Source organism: Clytia hemisphaerica, unplaced genomic scaffold, assembly GCF_902728285.1.
Source record: "Clytia hemisphaerica strain Z4C2 unplaced genomic scaffold, Clytia hemisphaerica genome assembly, whole genome shotgun sequence".
Classification (NCBI taxonomy): Eukaryota; Metazoa; Cnidaria; class Hydrozoa; order Leptothecata; family Clytiidae; genus Clytia; species Clytia hemisphaerica.
In genome coordinates this window covers 980,238-994,870 of record NW_027103473.1, presented here as the reverse complement: position 1 = coordinate 994,870, position 14,633 = coordinate 980,238, and the positions used below count along the sequence as shown (strand labels likewise).

Below are 14,633 nucleotides of genomic sequence, written 5' to 3'. Positions count from 1 at the left end.
TCACCGGAACAGCCGATTTTCTCCGGAAAAACGATATTTCTTGAATTTCTCGAGCTGTACTTTATATATTTTTTTATGAAATTTTGCACACTAATGTAAAATGACAATACCTAAAAAGTGACGGAGCCCGATTTTCGAAAAACATTTTTTTCCGGCCGAAAGTGCCGGAAATATGCCGGAAAAACTGGTTTTTTGGCATTTTCTCGAGATTTTATCATTAGTTTTTTCTGATTTTTTGCTCTAAGATGCGTATTAATATTGCCCAAAACATGGCTGAGTTCGATTTTTGAGAAATTTTTTTTTCCGGTTGAAAATGCCGGAAATCGCCGTTTTTGCAGATTTTCATTAGATTTTTTCCTTGTATTTCTATCTTTTTGACACAAAAACATTATTGATAACAATGCTCACCATCAAGCATGATTCAATTGTCAATAAAACTGATTTATTTCGACCAGAACTTTCTATTAATTTTTTCCCTACAACCCTTCCCTCTGCCCTTATCAACAATCAATGATGAATTTATTGCGTTATGCATTTTCGCTAAACGCTATGTTTTCTGACTGATTTTTTTTCATTTTTCTCCTTGCATTGCTATCTAACTTTCATCATCAGGTAGGTCCATTCAGCATCTAGCTTGTTTTTCTTATATATATGTTAATGAAAATCAGAGATCTGACCTCAAGGAAAGTGAGTGTTGAAAATACTAAATAAAATAAAAATGAAACACAAAAGGGACGGACTAATAGGTAGTTTTATAATTATACGGTTTTTTTCTATTATTTATTTGAATTTTTCTAAATATATAAATCAAACCAATCAAATATTATGTCAAGAAATGAGAATTTTATGCGAAAACAGGAGTTAACCAACAAAACAATAGATATAAAGTTTAAAAAGCTAAGCAGAAACATAAACACAACAATCACAAAAATATAAACACTAAAAACTACCAAAAACCCCAACAAAAATATAATGTAATCTAGAGTCCCCGACGCGTCCCCAACTTGCGACAGGTGCAGCGGCTTTAGACATGTTTTAAGGACGTCCAACACTCAGCCTCCCCTAGATTCCGTAACCCTGGACCAAACAAACTAACAAACATAACAAAATATGCATACTCGCACGCAAATACAAAGAAACATACTTGTACCAGGTCAAGACCACAAAAAGGTTAAACAACAGACAAAACAAACAAGTTCAAAGAGACAAGTAACAAGACAAACGACAAAAGACAAGACAACATTATTATGTAAGACAAAAAACACAAATTTTCAAAAAGTTGACCCAGAACCCGGTTCGAAACCGGGTATATATATGGCGTAAATCATTGCACTAAATCATTATGCTATTCAAGATAATCATGAATTTTTTTCGGGTTCATCGCCTGGTCTTGGCCAATTTCTTTTTTTGGGTTCATCGCCAGGTCTTGGCCAATTTCTTTTTTTGAGTTCATCGCCAGGTCTTGGCCAATTTCTTTTTTCGAGTTCATCGCCAGGTCTTGGCCAATTTCTTTTTTCGGGTTCATCGCCGCCAGGTCTTGGCCAATTTCTTTTTTCGGGTTCATCGCCGCCAGGTCTTGGCCAATTTCCTTTTTCGAGTTCATCACCAGGTCTTGGCCAATTTCTTTTTTCGAGTTCATCGCCAGGTCTTGGCCAATTTCTTTTTTCGAGTTCATCGCCTGGCCTTGGCCAATTTCTTTTTTCGAGTTCATCGCCTGGTCTTGGCCAATTTCTTTTTTCGAGTTCATCGCCAGGTCTTGGCCAATTTCTTTTTTCGAGTTCATCGCCAGGTCTTCGCCAATCTCTTTTTTCGAGTTCATCGCCAATTCTTTGCCAATTTCCGACTTTAAACGCATCCTAAAAAATAAATCAAAATATTGGAAAGAATGAAAGCCCCTGTAGAGGGAAAGTTTTAAGTCTAGAAGATTTCAAACACCCCTCCTATTATCTATCTTCTCTCACCCGCACTCCATCGCAGCGGTCGGTTTGAAAAATCTCAAATGAGAAAAGACAATAATAAACCTCTACGGCAATGAATTTTGAAGTTAGACGTAGATATCGGGTCTGTGTATAGACTACTTATAATTTGGAAAAGAGCTTTCAAGGACGAAAAGCTGATTTTGTTAAAATTAATTTCTTTTCGCAGATGAGGGGGGGGGGCTTAAAATAATCTCACCTCTAATTGATCGAGCACTGCTTCTTTCTCTGGTGGCTCTTGTTGACTAGTAATCTTTCTTTTATCCTATGTGGAGGAAAAAAAATTTTTGGTTGTAAAAGGATTCATTTTTTTAAGTAGAGGGCAAAACAGAGGTATTTGGTGCTTTATACAAATTACTTATTACTAACAGTAATTCCATGCTCATTAGTTCTTATTTTTTAGCATTTTTTGTCATTTTTGAAGCCTTTAGTTATATCTGGATAGGACAAAATAGCAGGTAGTTCAAGTACTATAGGTACGATAAGGAGTACGAATCTTTTAGTGGATACCAGCAGCCTAAAAAAATTAAGCGAGAAACATATTGACATTTTTCAGTATTTATTATAGTTAAACGAGTAGCTTAAAGAAAGCTCACCATAAATTGATCAAGAACTGCTTCTTTTTCTGGTGGACCACGCATTTGCTCTTCATCTAAAGCTGATTGTCCATCCTTCATAACAACTCCTTGATCGAGCACTGCTTCTTTTTCTGGTGGCCCACGCATGCGCTCTTCATCAAAAGCTGATTGTCCATCCTTCATAACAACTCCTTGATCGAGCACTGCTTCTTTTTTTGGTGGCCCACGCATGCGCTCTTCATCAAAAGCTGATTGTCCATCCTTCATAACAACTCCTTGATCGAGCACTGCTTCTTTCTCTGGTGGACCACGCATGCGCTCTTCATCAAAAGCTGATTGTCCATCCTTCATAACAACTCCTTGATCGAGCACTGCTTCTTTCTCTGGTGGCCCACGCATACGCTCTTCATCAAAAGCTGATTGTCCATCCTTCTTAACAACTCCTTGATCGAGCACTGCTTCTTTCTCTGGTGGACCACGCATACGCTCTTCATCAAAAGCTGATTGTCGATCCTTCTTAACCACTCTTTCGCTATCCTATGAGAATTAAAAAGATCATCTGTAAATTATACCCACTAACCTTTATCGACCTTGGACGAAGCTATATCCGCCATCTTTGATCGGAGTTTTTTTTGTAATTATTGCCCTCAAAGAAGTCGTTGTAGTGTTAAAACTTTGCCTGAAGGCAAATGGCTTTACATCTCTGGTGTGCAAGTAAAATTATATCTAGTGCTGTCGATGTGATTTCGATACCACTTTCAAAAAAACCTCGATCAAAGATTTTGTATGCCCGGGATTAATAAAAAGTGCCTTCAGGGTCTAAATGAAGCTCAGTGAGTAGGCTTCTGCTCATCCTCTAGCGAAAAAAGTTTCTTATAGAAGTATATCTATAGAGGTCTGCGATTCAGACTACTCAGTGAGTGTACCCAAATATACTTGACATAAACTTTAAAATAATTCTTGGATACAATTTATGCTCTTAGTATAATTTAATAAGCGGATCCAGTTTGGTGAAAAGACTAAATTTCAACTTATGTGACAGTTTTAAGGTACTTGTGAGTAAAATTTAGTTAACCTGAGATCAGATAGATTTTCATTGTTTTCTGCAAACAACGCTAAAGTTCTAAAGGGATGTGTGAAAACAAGCGATCTGACAAATATGCCATCTTGGGTTCGTAAGGACCGTGCTCGTTTCAAAGGACTGGGAATGACAACAGAATTGCGTGATTGTATCGGAAAATAGTTCACCGTATCAGAAAAAAGATCGTGGCACGTCATAAGATTCTTGTTATGAAAGTGGCTATATTCCTCAGATGGTTAATTTTCAAGCGCCACAGATTTCTGTAAGTTGTGCTTTTAGCAAAACAAATTGTTGCTATTGTTTTTCGAAAACCCGCGTAGTTTCTATTGGTCAAGCGCTAAAATTCTATTGTAATGTCACGTGACTTAGGTAGGATTTCCTACCTAACCACGGCACACTTTTCAGCTAAAGCACGCCATCTAGCCATTTGGGCTTTATAAATCAGTGCTTTATACAGAGGTACAGAGGTTTACCGTGTGCTTAAAGGTTTCATTTCTACATAAGTGTTCCCGTTTCATATCAGACACATATTTCGTGTCAGGACAGTGTCTGCCTTTTGTTATATTGTGCTGACATATACAAAAAAGTACTTTTCTTCTCCTTTTTTTGACCAATCTTGCTCCACATCCGTGTCAATTCAATGTGAAAAAGCTTGTGAATTAAAAGTGATGAGTAAGCAAACGATATCACTCTTATTTAAAAACAAAACCTTTAAGAAAAATTATGACTATCTGTACACGTTTTTTTTTATAAGAACGTCGAAAATTTTTGAACCCTTCCGATGTTCTAAACTTTTTGAGTTTTAAGCCTAAAAATGTTCTTAAAATGTTCTTATTTTCCCATTTTGTGAGTATTTTTGTGCAATTTCCTAAGAAATTGGGTGTTTTGAGTCCACAAAGCCTTAAAATGTTCTTAACATGTTCTTAATATTTCGGCCATCGAAGCCTTATGTTCTTATATACTTTGTTCTTATAAAAAAAAACGTGTAATCAGGTTAAATTTACTGGGATATTCTTGTTTTTGATCGATACAACAACAATCGTCAACAATAATACATACTTTATGATTGAAGGGATATGCAATAGAAAGTGTTGCGGTGCATATTAATGTTACCAAGATCAGCATTGATGATGACATCTTGGTGATCCTTACTGAAATCAAAGTAATGATTATATTGAAACTGTATGCATTATACGTAAGGGAAGTCAGTCGGTAACAATATATTGAAACGACAAGAACTGCTTTCACGGGAATTGTTTCCCGAACGGGAAGGTGGGATTGCTTGAAAAGGGTTAACTTCCCGATTTGGTCACTCTTTACGGTCGCCATTTTGAATTTTCCACCGATTTTTAGTGCTTCGTTCGGGAAGTTTACGCCGAATCAGGAGGCAAAAATGGAATCAAGAGACGGTTACCCGGTGAATATTATTTATTTTCCCTCATTTACAACAAGGATCAACTATTTATCTTTCACGGTCATTTCCGGAATGCTCAAAGCCAACTTTTCCGATCGGGAAACATGCTCTCTTCTTGATTCGGAAACTCTAGCCGGTCCTGGAAGCTTCCCACCTTCGCTTTCAGGAAGTATTTCCCGTTAAGGAAATACTTGCCATTTCGATATAGTTTTTCCGCAAAGGGATGTAGATAGACACAGGTTATGTAGTCTGAATCGCAGACCTCTACAAAACCCCATGTAGTATAAGGAGCACGAATCCGTTAGTGGATGCCAGCAGCCTACAGGTTATGCTGCTTGCATCCCCAGACTTTATTTTGATAAAGGAGATGTTTGTATCGTGTATAAAATTCCTGTCCGAGGGTCACTCCAAATTTGGGGTAAGCTGTTTCAATTTTCTAAAAAAGTCAGAAATCAGAAATCCAATGGTTGTATTAACCCTTATTAGCCATTCAATTTTTAATCAAAATGTAATGAAATTTAAGGGTCTCTCATATATTTTTATGACGAGTCCATAAGATCAGAGAAATATGCTCCTGGGACACGACCACGGCGTCAGCATGATTACGAGCTTCAAAGGAACTTTGCTAATGACGGTATGAGAGGCAACCAAAGCAACTCTTTTTTACAGAAGTGTAAAACCTTGGAATGATCTAGAAGAAGATATTGTTGAAGCACCATCCTTACAAGTCTTCAATTGATTGACTCGACTTTGATTTTGAAGAATGGAAGGAAAAACTTTGTAAAATGTAAAATCAAAAGTTCTGTTTCATAGAGGTCAATAGACCTGCGAAATATTTTGCTATAAAATAAAAATATAGAACATTTACGCCGGGTGACGGCCTTGTCAAGTTTCTAAAATTCAAAAACACAAAGACGGGGTAACTCTCGGACGAGAACTTTTTCCACGATACGTAGTTCCTATATCAAAATATAACAGAGGAGATGCGTGTAGCCTAGGGGCAGGTTATTTTTTTGAAGATTTCGAAGGGTCTGAAGAAAAGTTGTATGAAGTGTATCTGGTGCCTTACGTATAATGGCTAGGTACAATTAGGCTAATGGAAGAATAATAAATAAGGATAAAATCCTAAATAATTAAAATTAATATTTTACCTGTACTTTTCTGGTGCTTTGTCTTCGGTGGCTTGAAGAAGAACATTCGAAGCGTTAAATAACGGCTGTCTCTCTATGTGAATTGTGAAATTTGAATGGAAAATGGAAAATAATAGATTGTACTTACCTTGTCTTTATTTGAGCTAATCAAACTTCGATGTATGCATTTTTTTATTATCAATTGATGGAAATGTAATGACAAAATTATTGCTGGATTCTAATTCAATATTTAATTTGTCTTTGCTTGAACTTCACTGTATTGGTTCTGATAAACTAAATTTTAAGCGCTGGTTTCCTTACCCTGCCAACAAACAACGTTATTTCAACGTCATTCTAGCGTCCACAACATCCATATAACGTTCCAAGATGAACGTTGAAAGAACATCAAGATCATTCTAGGTCCATGGTATAGCATATGCCTCCTGTATGGAAATTAAATCGAACAGTCCAATGACCTATTCCGGCTTATATTTGGTTTTCGAACTAGCTAGACTATAGACCTTTTCATAAATTACTTCACGAACATCACTTGCCTTTGGGGTGACGAAATTTTCCCCCGACGAACTTTTTCCCCGATATTTTATCACCCGACCAAAACTTTTACCTGATTTTTTTATACCTTACCTTACTAGGTCGAGCTTGCTCGGCTTGCGATGACACGTTCTCTCCATTGTTGCCGATGTCCCATGGCATTTTGAAGGTCTTCCTTTGATCAACCTGCATCATCTCTCAGTTGGTCGATGTAGGTTTTGTTTGGTCTACCCCTTGGTCTTTTTCCGTGAAGATGCTCCCAAAGTATTACCTCTGAGGATAGTTCGTTTTTGCTCCGCCAGCAGTGGCCAGCAAAACGTAGGCGCTGTTCTCGGATTGTTGATGTAACGCGAGGTATCTTGCCATAAAGCTCGACATTAGTAAGGTGATCCATCCAGGATTCGTTTAACGCTACTTTCAACATTGTTGTATAAGCTCCATATCGATCTTTCTTTCCAGCGTAGAAGTTAATGTCCAGGATATTGAGCCGTAGANCATAGCTCTTTTAATAGGATAATTAACACGGGAATTTAACTCAGGCCAAAAACGTTCAATGACATTGTTATCAGTTGAACGTTGAACGAGTTTGTTTCCATGGAGATTTTTCTTTTAAAAGTCGATAGTCTTTGATTAAGTCTTTAACAAAAATGCAAAGACAGAATTCACGCCCATGATCTAACCTCAATTGATTCCTAAGTCCAAACTCAACAACAGCTTTACAGTAAACAAACTCGTATATCAAAATGGGATTTTTCACCTCCATTGAGGCATAACCACAAATCATACGGGAACAGCCATCTATCAAAGCCACATGGGTGCAGCCAAAGTTTCGACCAATCTTCTCATTTTGATCCATATGTGCTTTATACCCAAAGATTGGGTTAGTGCGAACCAGGATATCTCTTGTTCTAACATCATATGCATCAGGGGCTACTCTTCTTAGTGACTCTGACACTCTTCTTTGGGAAACAACACCAAAGGCAGCTCGAATACTGCCTTGCATCATTGCCCTCCCGTAGCCATGCCCATAATTTACAACAAAGTTGTCACCAGCTCATCAACTTCATTCTTTTTCAGCTTTGGGATACCATGAGCAGAACAAAATCTTCTAACACTCCGGGCACTCAATCCCCTTACATCAGGATAAAGGGCAGATAGATGTGAAGCAATAAATTGATGCGAATGTCCTTGTCTTACTAAGTTCTTGATATACTCTACTTCCACCAAGTTTTCAAGTGTTGACATTTTAGAATATATATACAGATGTAAAAAACTGCAAGAGTAAACTTAATTTAAACTGGTACCGTTCTTCAAAAAATTAGCACTACTTTCCAGACGATGTCTATCCTAGACTATCTATGTCAATTGAAATTTTTGTGTATTTTCGGCCATTGTCCCCCAGTTTTAGCAAACATTTTCTAAACTCATAACTATATTATACTGTGTAGCCAACCAATTTATTATGCTGTAACTTTTGCTGCTTTGTACACAATCTAGCCAGTCCAGGTTTGTAGTCCAGTTAGAGGCATGCCCAGTTTGATCTTTTCGTTCGCGCACTTGCGATTTGTTCATACCGCGCAAAGGGTCATGGGTAATGAGAAGCTGATTTTGGATTTATGAGAACAGAATCCCGATTTTGAGTTAATAGTTTATAACAAAAAATTAACATTATATATAAAAATTTTCGCTGAATCAGCAAAAACGGCAAATTCTGTCATTTTTTTGCAAAATATAGGAGAAAATATCTTTAAAGCTTAATATTTTCAGTTTCAGTTAAGCTTTTTTTCTAAAATTTTCACAGCTTATTCCATACATGGATGGAACTATTTTCAAAAGGGATTTGTTTTCAAAAACTTGATTAAGAGGTTGTTAAATCAAAATTGTCATTTTGGACTTTGCAATATCGAAAATCTTGAAATATTTCATAAAAATCATAAATTTTACATCCATCGGGTCGTAAATTTAAGGGAAAGCACAAATATGTTCATAGTTCCCCCTATTACCACTGAGCTTAATAATTTGATTTTAACTACACCCCCGTTTTGAGGGCCCCAAACCTGCATTTTGACAACCAACTGTAAAAATTTTAAAACTATGGTCAAATTTTTGTATTCAAATCTTAAAGATATCCCGAGAAATCGCTAAAATTTCAAACCTCCGTTTGAAGCTACCTATCTTTAAGCGATTGAAAAATATTGTTTAAATTGAAAATTTTGAAAAAGAACTTCCAGGAAATAAAGTAGAGACGTTAAAGCTTTTCATGCAGCAAAAATTGTTGTAAAACCTCTTTTCCTCTAGATTTGAGAGAGATTTCAAATTTGATCGACGTTTTGGGGGCCACATACTGTACATCTAAAACGAGAAGATAAAATATAACAATCTTCCCCCCTAAGATACAAAAGAGTCCTAAGATATAAAACCGTAAAGATATGAAGCCTATGTATATAACGAAATGAAACAAGTTTAAAACAGTTTAAAGTGATGACAAATCGGTATCATCAAATCGCTCTGGAGCCTTCCGTTCACCAGTTGAACGCCTAGGTTCAATAACTGTTTCACTAGCCGGTTCTAGTTGTTCCGGCTCCTCAACAATTTCAGTGTTATCATTGAATGAGTTTCTTTCCTCTATGGGAAAGGGTGCCAAGTCTCTAATAGAAACGGTGGTCTCGTTGCCACTCTTTAATCTCACATAGGCATATTCTGGATTTGCTTCGATTAACTCAGCTTCTTCAACTAACGAGTCATATTTTGATTGTCGAACATGTTTCTTGACATACACAGGACCTGGTGTAGATAACCATGAAGGAAAGGAATTTCCTGTTGTGGATTTTCGGTTTAAGTTAAACAATCTTTTATGTGGTGTGGAATTTGTGGATGTGCATAACAGAGAGCGGATACTGTGAAGTGCATTTGGTAATACTTGCTCCCAAGATGACATGGGTAGGTTCGATGATTTTAAGGCTAGGTTGATTGATCGCCAAATTATCCCGTTGTAGCGCTCGCATTAGCGAGCTTAAGCAAAGAGGACGGAGCGTTCCAGGACGGGTAAATTTGATGTTGACGTCGACGTCGACGCATTTAGAGCAAAATTCATTAAGCAAATTAATCTGTAAAGCGCCCAAAAAATCATAACAAATATGGCGTCTTTTCGCGAAACAAGAGAGTTGTTGCTCTTAGCTTACAGTCAGAATCTTATTTCTGACGAAGAATTCTATTTGACCTTTATACAAGCAAAAATCCTGACTTTCCATTTTGGATTTACAACCCTTTCGATTTGTTGGTTGTGTCTGAAGCAGAATGCTGGGCTGAATTCAGAATGTACAGAAATGATGTTATCTTATTGAGAAATGTATTGAACATTCCAGACACTGTTAGATGTAAAAACAGAACAATTTGTCCAGGATTAGAAGCATTTTGCATGTTCCTGAGAAGATTTGCCTACCCATGCAGATATGGTGATATGATCCCACGTTTTGGTAGACCTGTACCTGAAATTTGCATGATAACAAATTACATTGTTGAGCATGTTTACAGCCAGTTTGATAACAAACTAACCGACCTTAACCCAATAAATCAACCCTGGCTAAGTCCAGTCAAGCTTCAAGAGTATGCAGATGCTATCCATGCAAAAGGAGCAGCCCTTGAAAATTGCTGGGGCTTTGTGGATGGAACAGTTCCCATCTGTAGACCAGGAGAGCATCAAAGAATCGTTTACTGCGTACGTAATATGTGGATGACCCCCAACTAAAATGGTTGTCCGAGGGGTTAAACTTGCTGCCCGGGGGGTAAATTTCCAAAAAATATTATCCTCCTGCCCTCCCTCCATATTCAAATTTTTTTCTGGAAAAGCCCAACATTAAGCTTCTAAACAGCAAAGCAGCTAAAAATCTAGAAACTGAAAAAACTTTTCTTGTCGCCGTCTGGTACTCTCGGGTATCTAATAGCCGGAGGTTTTGGAATAAGCGGGTGGAAATTTTCGAAAAGTTAATTAGCGCCCCCCGTAGGAAAAGACCAGTCTCAAAATGTAGAACATTTATACAATGGTCTAATGAACTTTAGAAAATACCCTGGAAGGCAATAAACCGAAATCGAAAAATCTATTAAAAAATCAAGTGGTAATATTCATGACGGTGCTATTCTTAATTCTTGAATATTCTTATAAAAACGCACGTGGTCAAAAGATTGATGAAATAAATGTTTCGAAATCACTAACAACCTGTGACCCTTTCTCATTGCGGGTTGATTAAATCTTGATGGACAAAAATAGATTTGAAATGAATATTATCTTTCCCAGGACCATTCGTTGCCTGGGTCATAATAAACTAAAAAAAAAGTAATAATAATACAAAGTTTTGAATGATAATAAAATGCTACTCAAAATAAAATAAAATAAATATTACGACTCCTACATTCACGATTTACAACATGTTATACAATAAGGATAAAATCATTAGACAATGGTACTTTTTTGAGAGTTTGAAAATGTTGACAATAAGTTTGGGATAGAACATGTGAACCCATAAAAGTTTCACAAAGTCATTGTTGTAATTAGTGATTGCCTTTTAAGTTGTAATATTTTTAACAAACTTGAAAAGTACCAGAAAGTTCCTCTGAGAGATTTCTTATAAGTATGTTCATCTTGTTGTGTGTCCTTCAATGTGGAAAAGAAGGTGAAAGGAAAGGACTCAAAACTTTCAGATCAAACTTATAAATAAAACTCAAAATGCTAAAACATCGTTCATGATAATTTCAAAATCTGGAAAATTCTTTTAATAAAAAAGATGACATAAGTTTAAAATACATCTAATACAGTGAAAAATAAATGTTATTTTGAAAAGAAAAAAAAAATTGATCATAAGTTTTATTTCTGAGATTCTATTTTTCCTTACAAAAGATAACTTGTATTAAAATTTTGAAATGTACTATGAAAATTCATATTTGTGGCACTTTGATTTGGTAGGTTCTAAAAAGTCTAGAAAAAGATGTAAGTCATGTAAGTCAAATACTAAATCATCTTATTTTTCTACAAAAAAACATTTATTTGCATAAAAATTCTTGAAAGTTAACAAGCATGCACCCAACAAATACCAACTGCGAAGCCATATGAGCTAATGACAAGGGAATTATCCTGTCAATAAGTCTGAATTTTTTCAAGCGCTCGTTAAAACGTTCAACGTGAATTCTTGCTTTTGCTATTCTTTTTGTAAGAATGATTTCCTCCTTTGTGAACTTTTCACGCTTACCTAGAAAAGGAGGTATAAAAATAGTAGCTTGCTTTGGTAGTAACAAATGCTGGACAGTGAAACCTTTATCGACAAGGAACGAATCTTTGTAATTAACATGTTGCAATATGCCAGAACGTTCAAACAAATCAACATCAGTGGTACTACCCTCGAAAAGATCTGAAACAAAGCATGCAGCTCCATTTGGATTGACAGCAATCATGCATTTCATGGTACAGTGACTTTTGTAGCTGGAACCCGGGGGGGGTACTAGGTTTGCGAGGTGACGGGTATGTCCGAGCCAAAAATCGAAAATCGACCCTTTGAGAGACTAAATTTTGGTGATTTTGGGACCCTTTGAGAGACTTTTTCCTAAATTTTGGTCAATTTTTTCCAAATTTTGGTTTGATTTTCACCAAATTTTGGTCAAAATTTTTGGAAATCGTGACCCTTTGAGAGAGAAATTTTTGATTTTCGTGATTTTGGGACCCTTTCAGAGACTAACTTTTGAATTTGTACCCCTTTGAGAGACTTTTGAGGATCGAAAAAAGGTACCCTTATGGCTCGCACATACCCGCCACCCATTTTGCCTAAGTACCCCCCCCCCCCCCCCGGAGCTGGAATACATATGACCCTGTTGTTTGTAGTCCCTTGGGGTCTGACACTTGAACTCTGTGCAATCAACACTGGCACGTATGTTTTTGAAAGGGTGAAACACCTTTGAAAGAAATTTTCTGAAGGCCTGTCTCTCTGGACAAAATTGATGGGCGATGGATTTAAAATGATGAAAAATAAACATGATCCAAGTAGTGAATATGGTTCGTATTGTACTTTCACTGACACTGTAAAAATGGGCGATCGTCATTATGTTAAAACCACGGCGTAATCTCAATAAAGTAATGAAAAGCTGCTGGGGGAGGGTAAGACAACAGGCCCTGGTACTTCTTGCATTTTCATTAGTTGAATCTTTCTTGCTATTCCAATATGTCAAATGATGCTTGGCATCACCGAGGAATTCGCACAGATCCCAAAAGTGTCTTGGAGTGAGAAGTATTTGGCTGTCTTCTCTGATTTTAATATTGATTCTACATCCATTGGGTTTGAATTTTCATCATCAGAAGATGTTGATCTCAAAATATTTATTTAATTTTTCAAGATAATGTTATCGATACGTGCAGCAATAGCCAACTTATCTGATTCAGATTGACATGACTGGTCAACCATTAAGGTACGCTGGTCAACAGTCTGAGTGGAAACGGATTCAAAAGTTATCGGTGGTGGATCATACTGGGTCGATGCATCTTTTTGAAAGGGTTCAACAGGATCAGCCAGCGGCAGTGGAGATACAGGTCCTTCATTGTCATCAGAGTCTCTTTCAAAATGATTAATCTCAGTTTTGGTTTTACACTGCTTTAAAATTGGTTGGCGAAGTGTTGGTGCTTTTCTTTTTTTAAGTCTCTTGTTTACTTCGGCTTCGGTCAAGCAGTGTAGACCTAAAGCTCTAAAACAGCATCTAATAACATGAAAACCAGAATATGATTCTTCAATGGGAATCAAAACTATAAAGTGCACTTACAAACATCAATTTGTCAGATCTAACAAAATTAATAACCACACTGTCACCATTGACAATAAAACAAACGATTTTCTGTCAAGAGCCTTGTAAACATTCCAACAACTTCCATCGAAATGATCTATCACAGCTCAGTCTACCATTTTTAGCGCGGTCCGAGGATTGAGCCGAGAACGCTCCGCGAACTCCTGCGCGGGTTGAAAAAATTCAATCTGTCAATCATTTTCTCAAGCGAAGAGTACGCGAAGCGATTCTAGCTTTACGATAGTGCCGCGGGTCATCAATGGATAGTATTCAATTATCATTATCCCTTTATTTTCATTCCTAGAACTTTTGCAAAAAAAAGGAAAAATAGAAAAGTTGTATTTTTTACTGCTCTATTCACATACTGAATTTGAAAGATCTTCTATGTGGCGTTTTTTTGCAAACTTCAAAAAACTGATTTTTGTCCCGCCTTTGCGGGACTTTGGCTTCAGTGCTTGAGTGCAGCATAGGGTACAAAGTCCAAACATGCGTTTCCCGTAATTTTTGTGTGAAGAGTTAGGTTTATACTGTCAAGGTAGCCAACAATGGGTCAGGGTTTTGATCAGTAGGCCCAGAACCACCAACAAAATGGACTGAACAAATATAAGTGTAGGGCTTCACATTTTCTATTCCAAAGTTCTTTCTCCCACATGCATGTAACCATCGTTTAGTTTTCTCAGTTCTTTCGTTTTGTCTGTTTCTTTCCCATTGAGTCATGCCATCTTTAAGTTTTCCTGGCTTTGGGAAAGGTAAAAAATAAGTTCCAGCAGCCAAATTCTCAGGATATCGACTGTCATGTTTACAATTTCCCCAACAACAATGTTTTGTAGCACCTTTTCTACTGTGAGATCCACTGAATTCGCCCGCCATCTTGATTTGTTTGTCTGACTTTTATCTGATATTCCGATGGCGTATTGGCGGCCGCCCACGCTAAAGCTCTTAAAGGAGCGGGCCAATATACCATCGGAGAGATTTAGTAGTGGCCCATTGATGTGCCGACAACAGTCGGGTTCAATGGCTATATCTTCGCTTGCTCAAGAATTTTGTTCGTCCCGACTGAACAAAATTTAGCATGAAAATGTC

General features: G+C 37.0%; 2 protein-coding genes across 2 annotated transcripts; both read right to left on the bottom strand.

The window, feature by feature from the left end:
* Positions 1–811: 811 nt before the first annotated feature.
* On the bottom strand, positions 812–6,286 carry LOC136798506 (uncharacterized). The gene is made up of 5 exons (XM_067055129.1): positions 6,201–6,286; positions 4,695–4,786; positions 2,573–3,091; positions 2,176–2,241; positions 812–1,856 (listed from the first exon to the last, which is right to left on the bottom strand). The coding sequence occupies exons 1-5, from the start codon at positions 6,244–6,246 to the stop codon at positions 1,359–1,361; spliced, it is 1,221 nt and encodes a 406-aa protein (XP_066911230.1). The 5' UTR covers positions 6,247–6,286; the 3' UTR covers positions 812–1,358.
* Positions 6,287–11,718: 5,432 nt separating this feature from the next.
* LOC136798412 (uncharacterized) lies at positions 11,719–14,420 on the bottom strand. The gene is made up of 4 exons (XM_067055020.1): positions 14,079–14,420; positions 13,242–13,363; positions 12,577–13,038; positions 11,719–12,210 (listed from the first exon to the last, which is right to left on the bottom strand). Exons 1-4 carry the CDS (start codon positions 14,418–14,420, stop codon positions 11,769–11,771), a joined length of 1,368 nt encoding a protein of 455 aa, XP_066911121.1. The 3' UTR covers positions 11,719–11,768.
* Positions 14,421–14,633: the final 213 nt, after the last annotated feature.

Bases quoted from the DNA above. Each gene is read 5' to 3' on its own strand.
- LOC136798506 (XM_067055129.1), bottom strand. From the start codon at position 6,246: ATGTTCTTCTTCAAGCCACCGAAGACAAAGCACCAGAAAAGTACAG. The intron at 4,787-6,200 runs GTAAAATATTAA...CTTTGATTTCAG, and splicing joins AAAGCACCAGAAAAGTACAG to TAAGGATCACCAAGATGTCA. The intron at 2,242-2,572 runs GTGAGCTTTCTT...TCCTCCACATAG, and splicing joins CAGTTCTTGATCAATTTATG to GATAAAAGAAAGATTACTAG.
- LOC136798412 (XM_067055020.1), bottom strand. From the start codon at position 14,420: ATGGCGGGCGAATTCAGTGGATCTCACAGTAGAAAAGGTGCTACAAAA. The intron at 13,039-13,241 runs GTATGATCCACC...CAATGGATGTAG, and splicing joins CAAAAAGATGCATCGACCCA to AATCAATATTAAAATCAGAG. The intron at 12,211-12,576 runs TTCCAGCTCCGG...ACCCCCCCCGGG, and splicing joins AAACAACAGGGTCATATGTA to TTCCAGCTACAAAAGTCACT.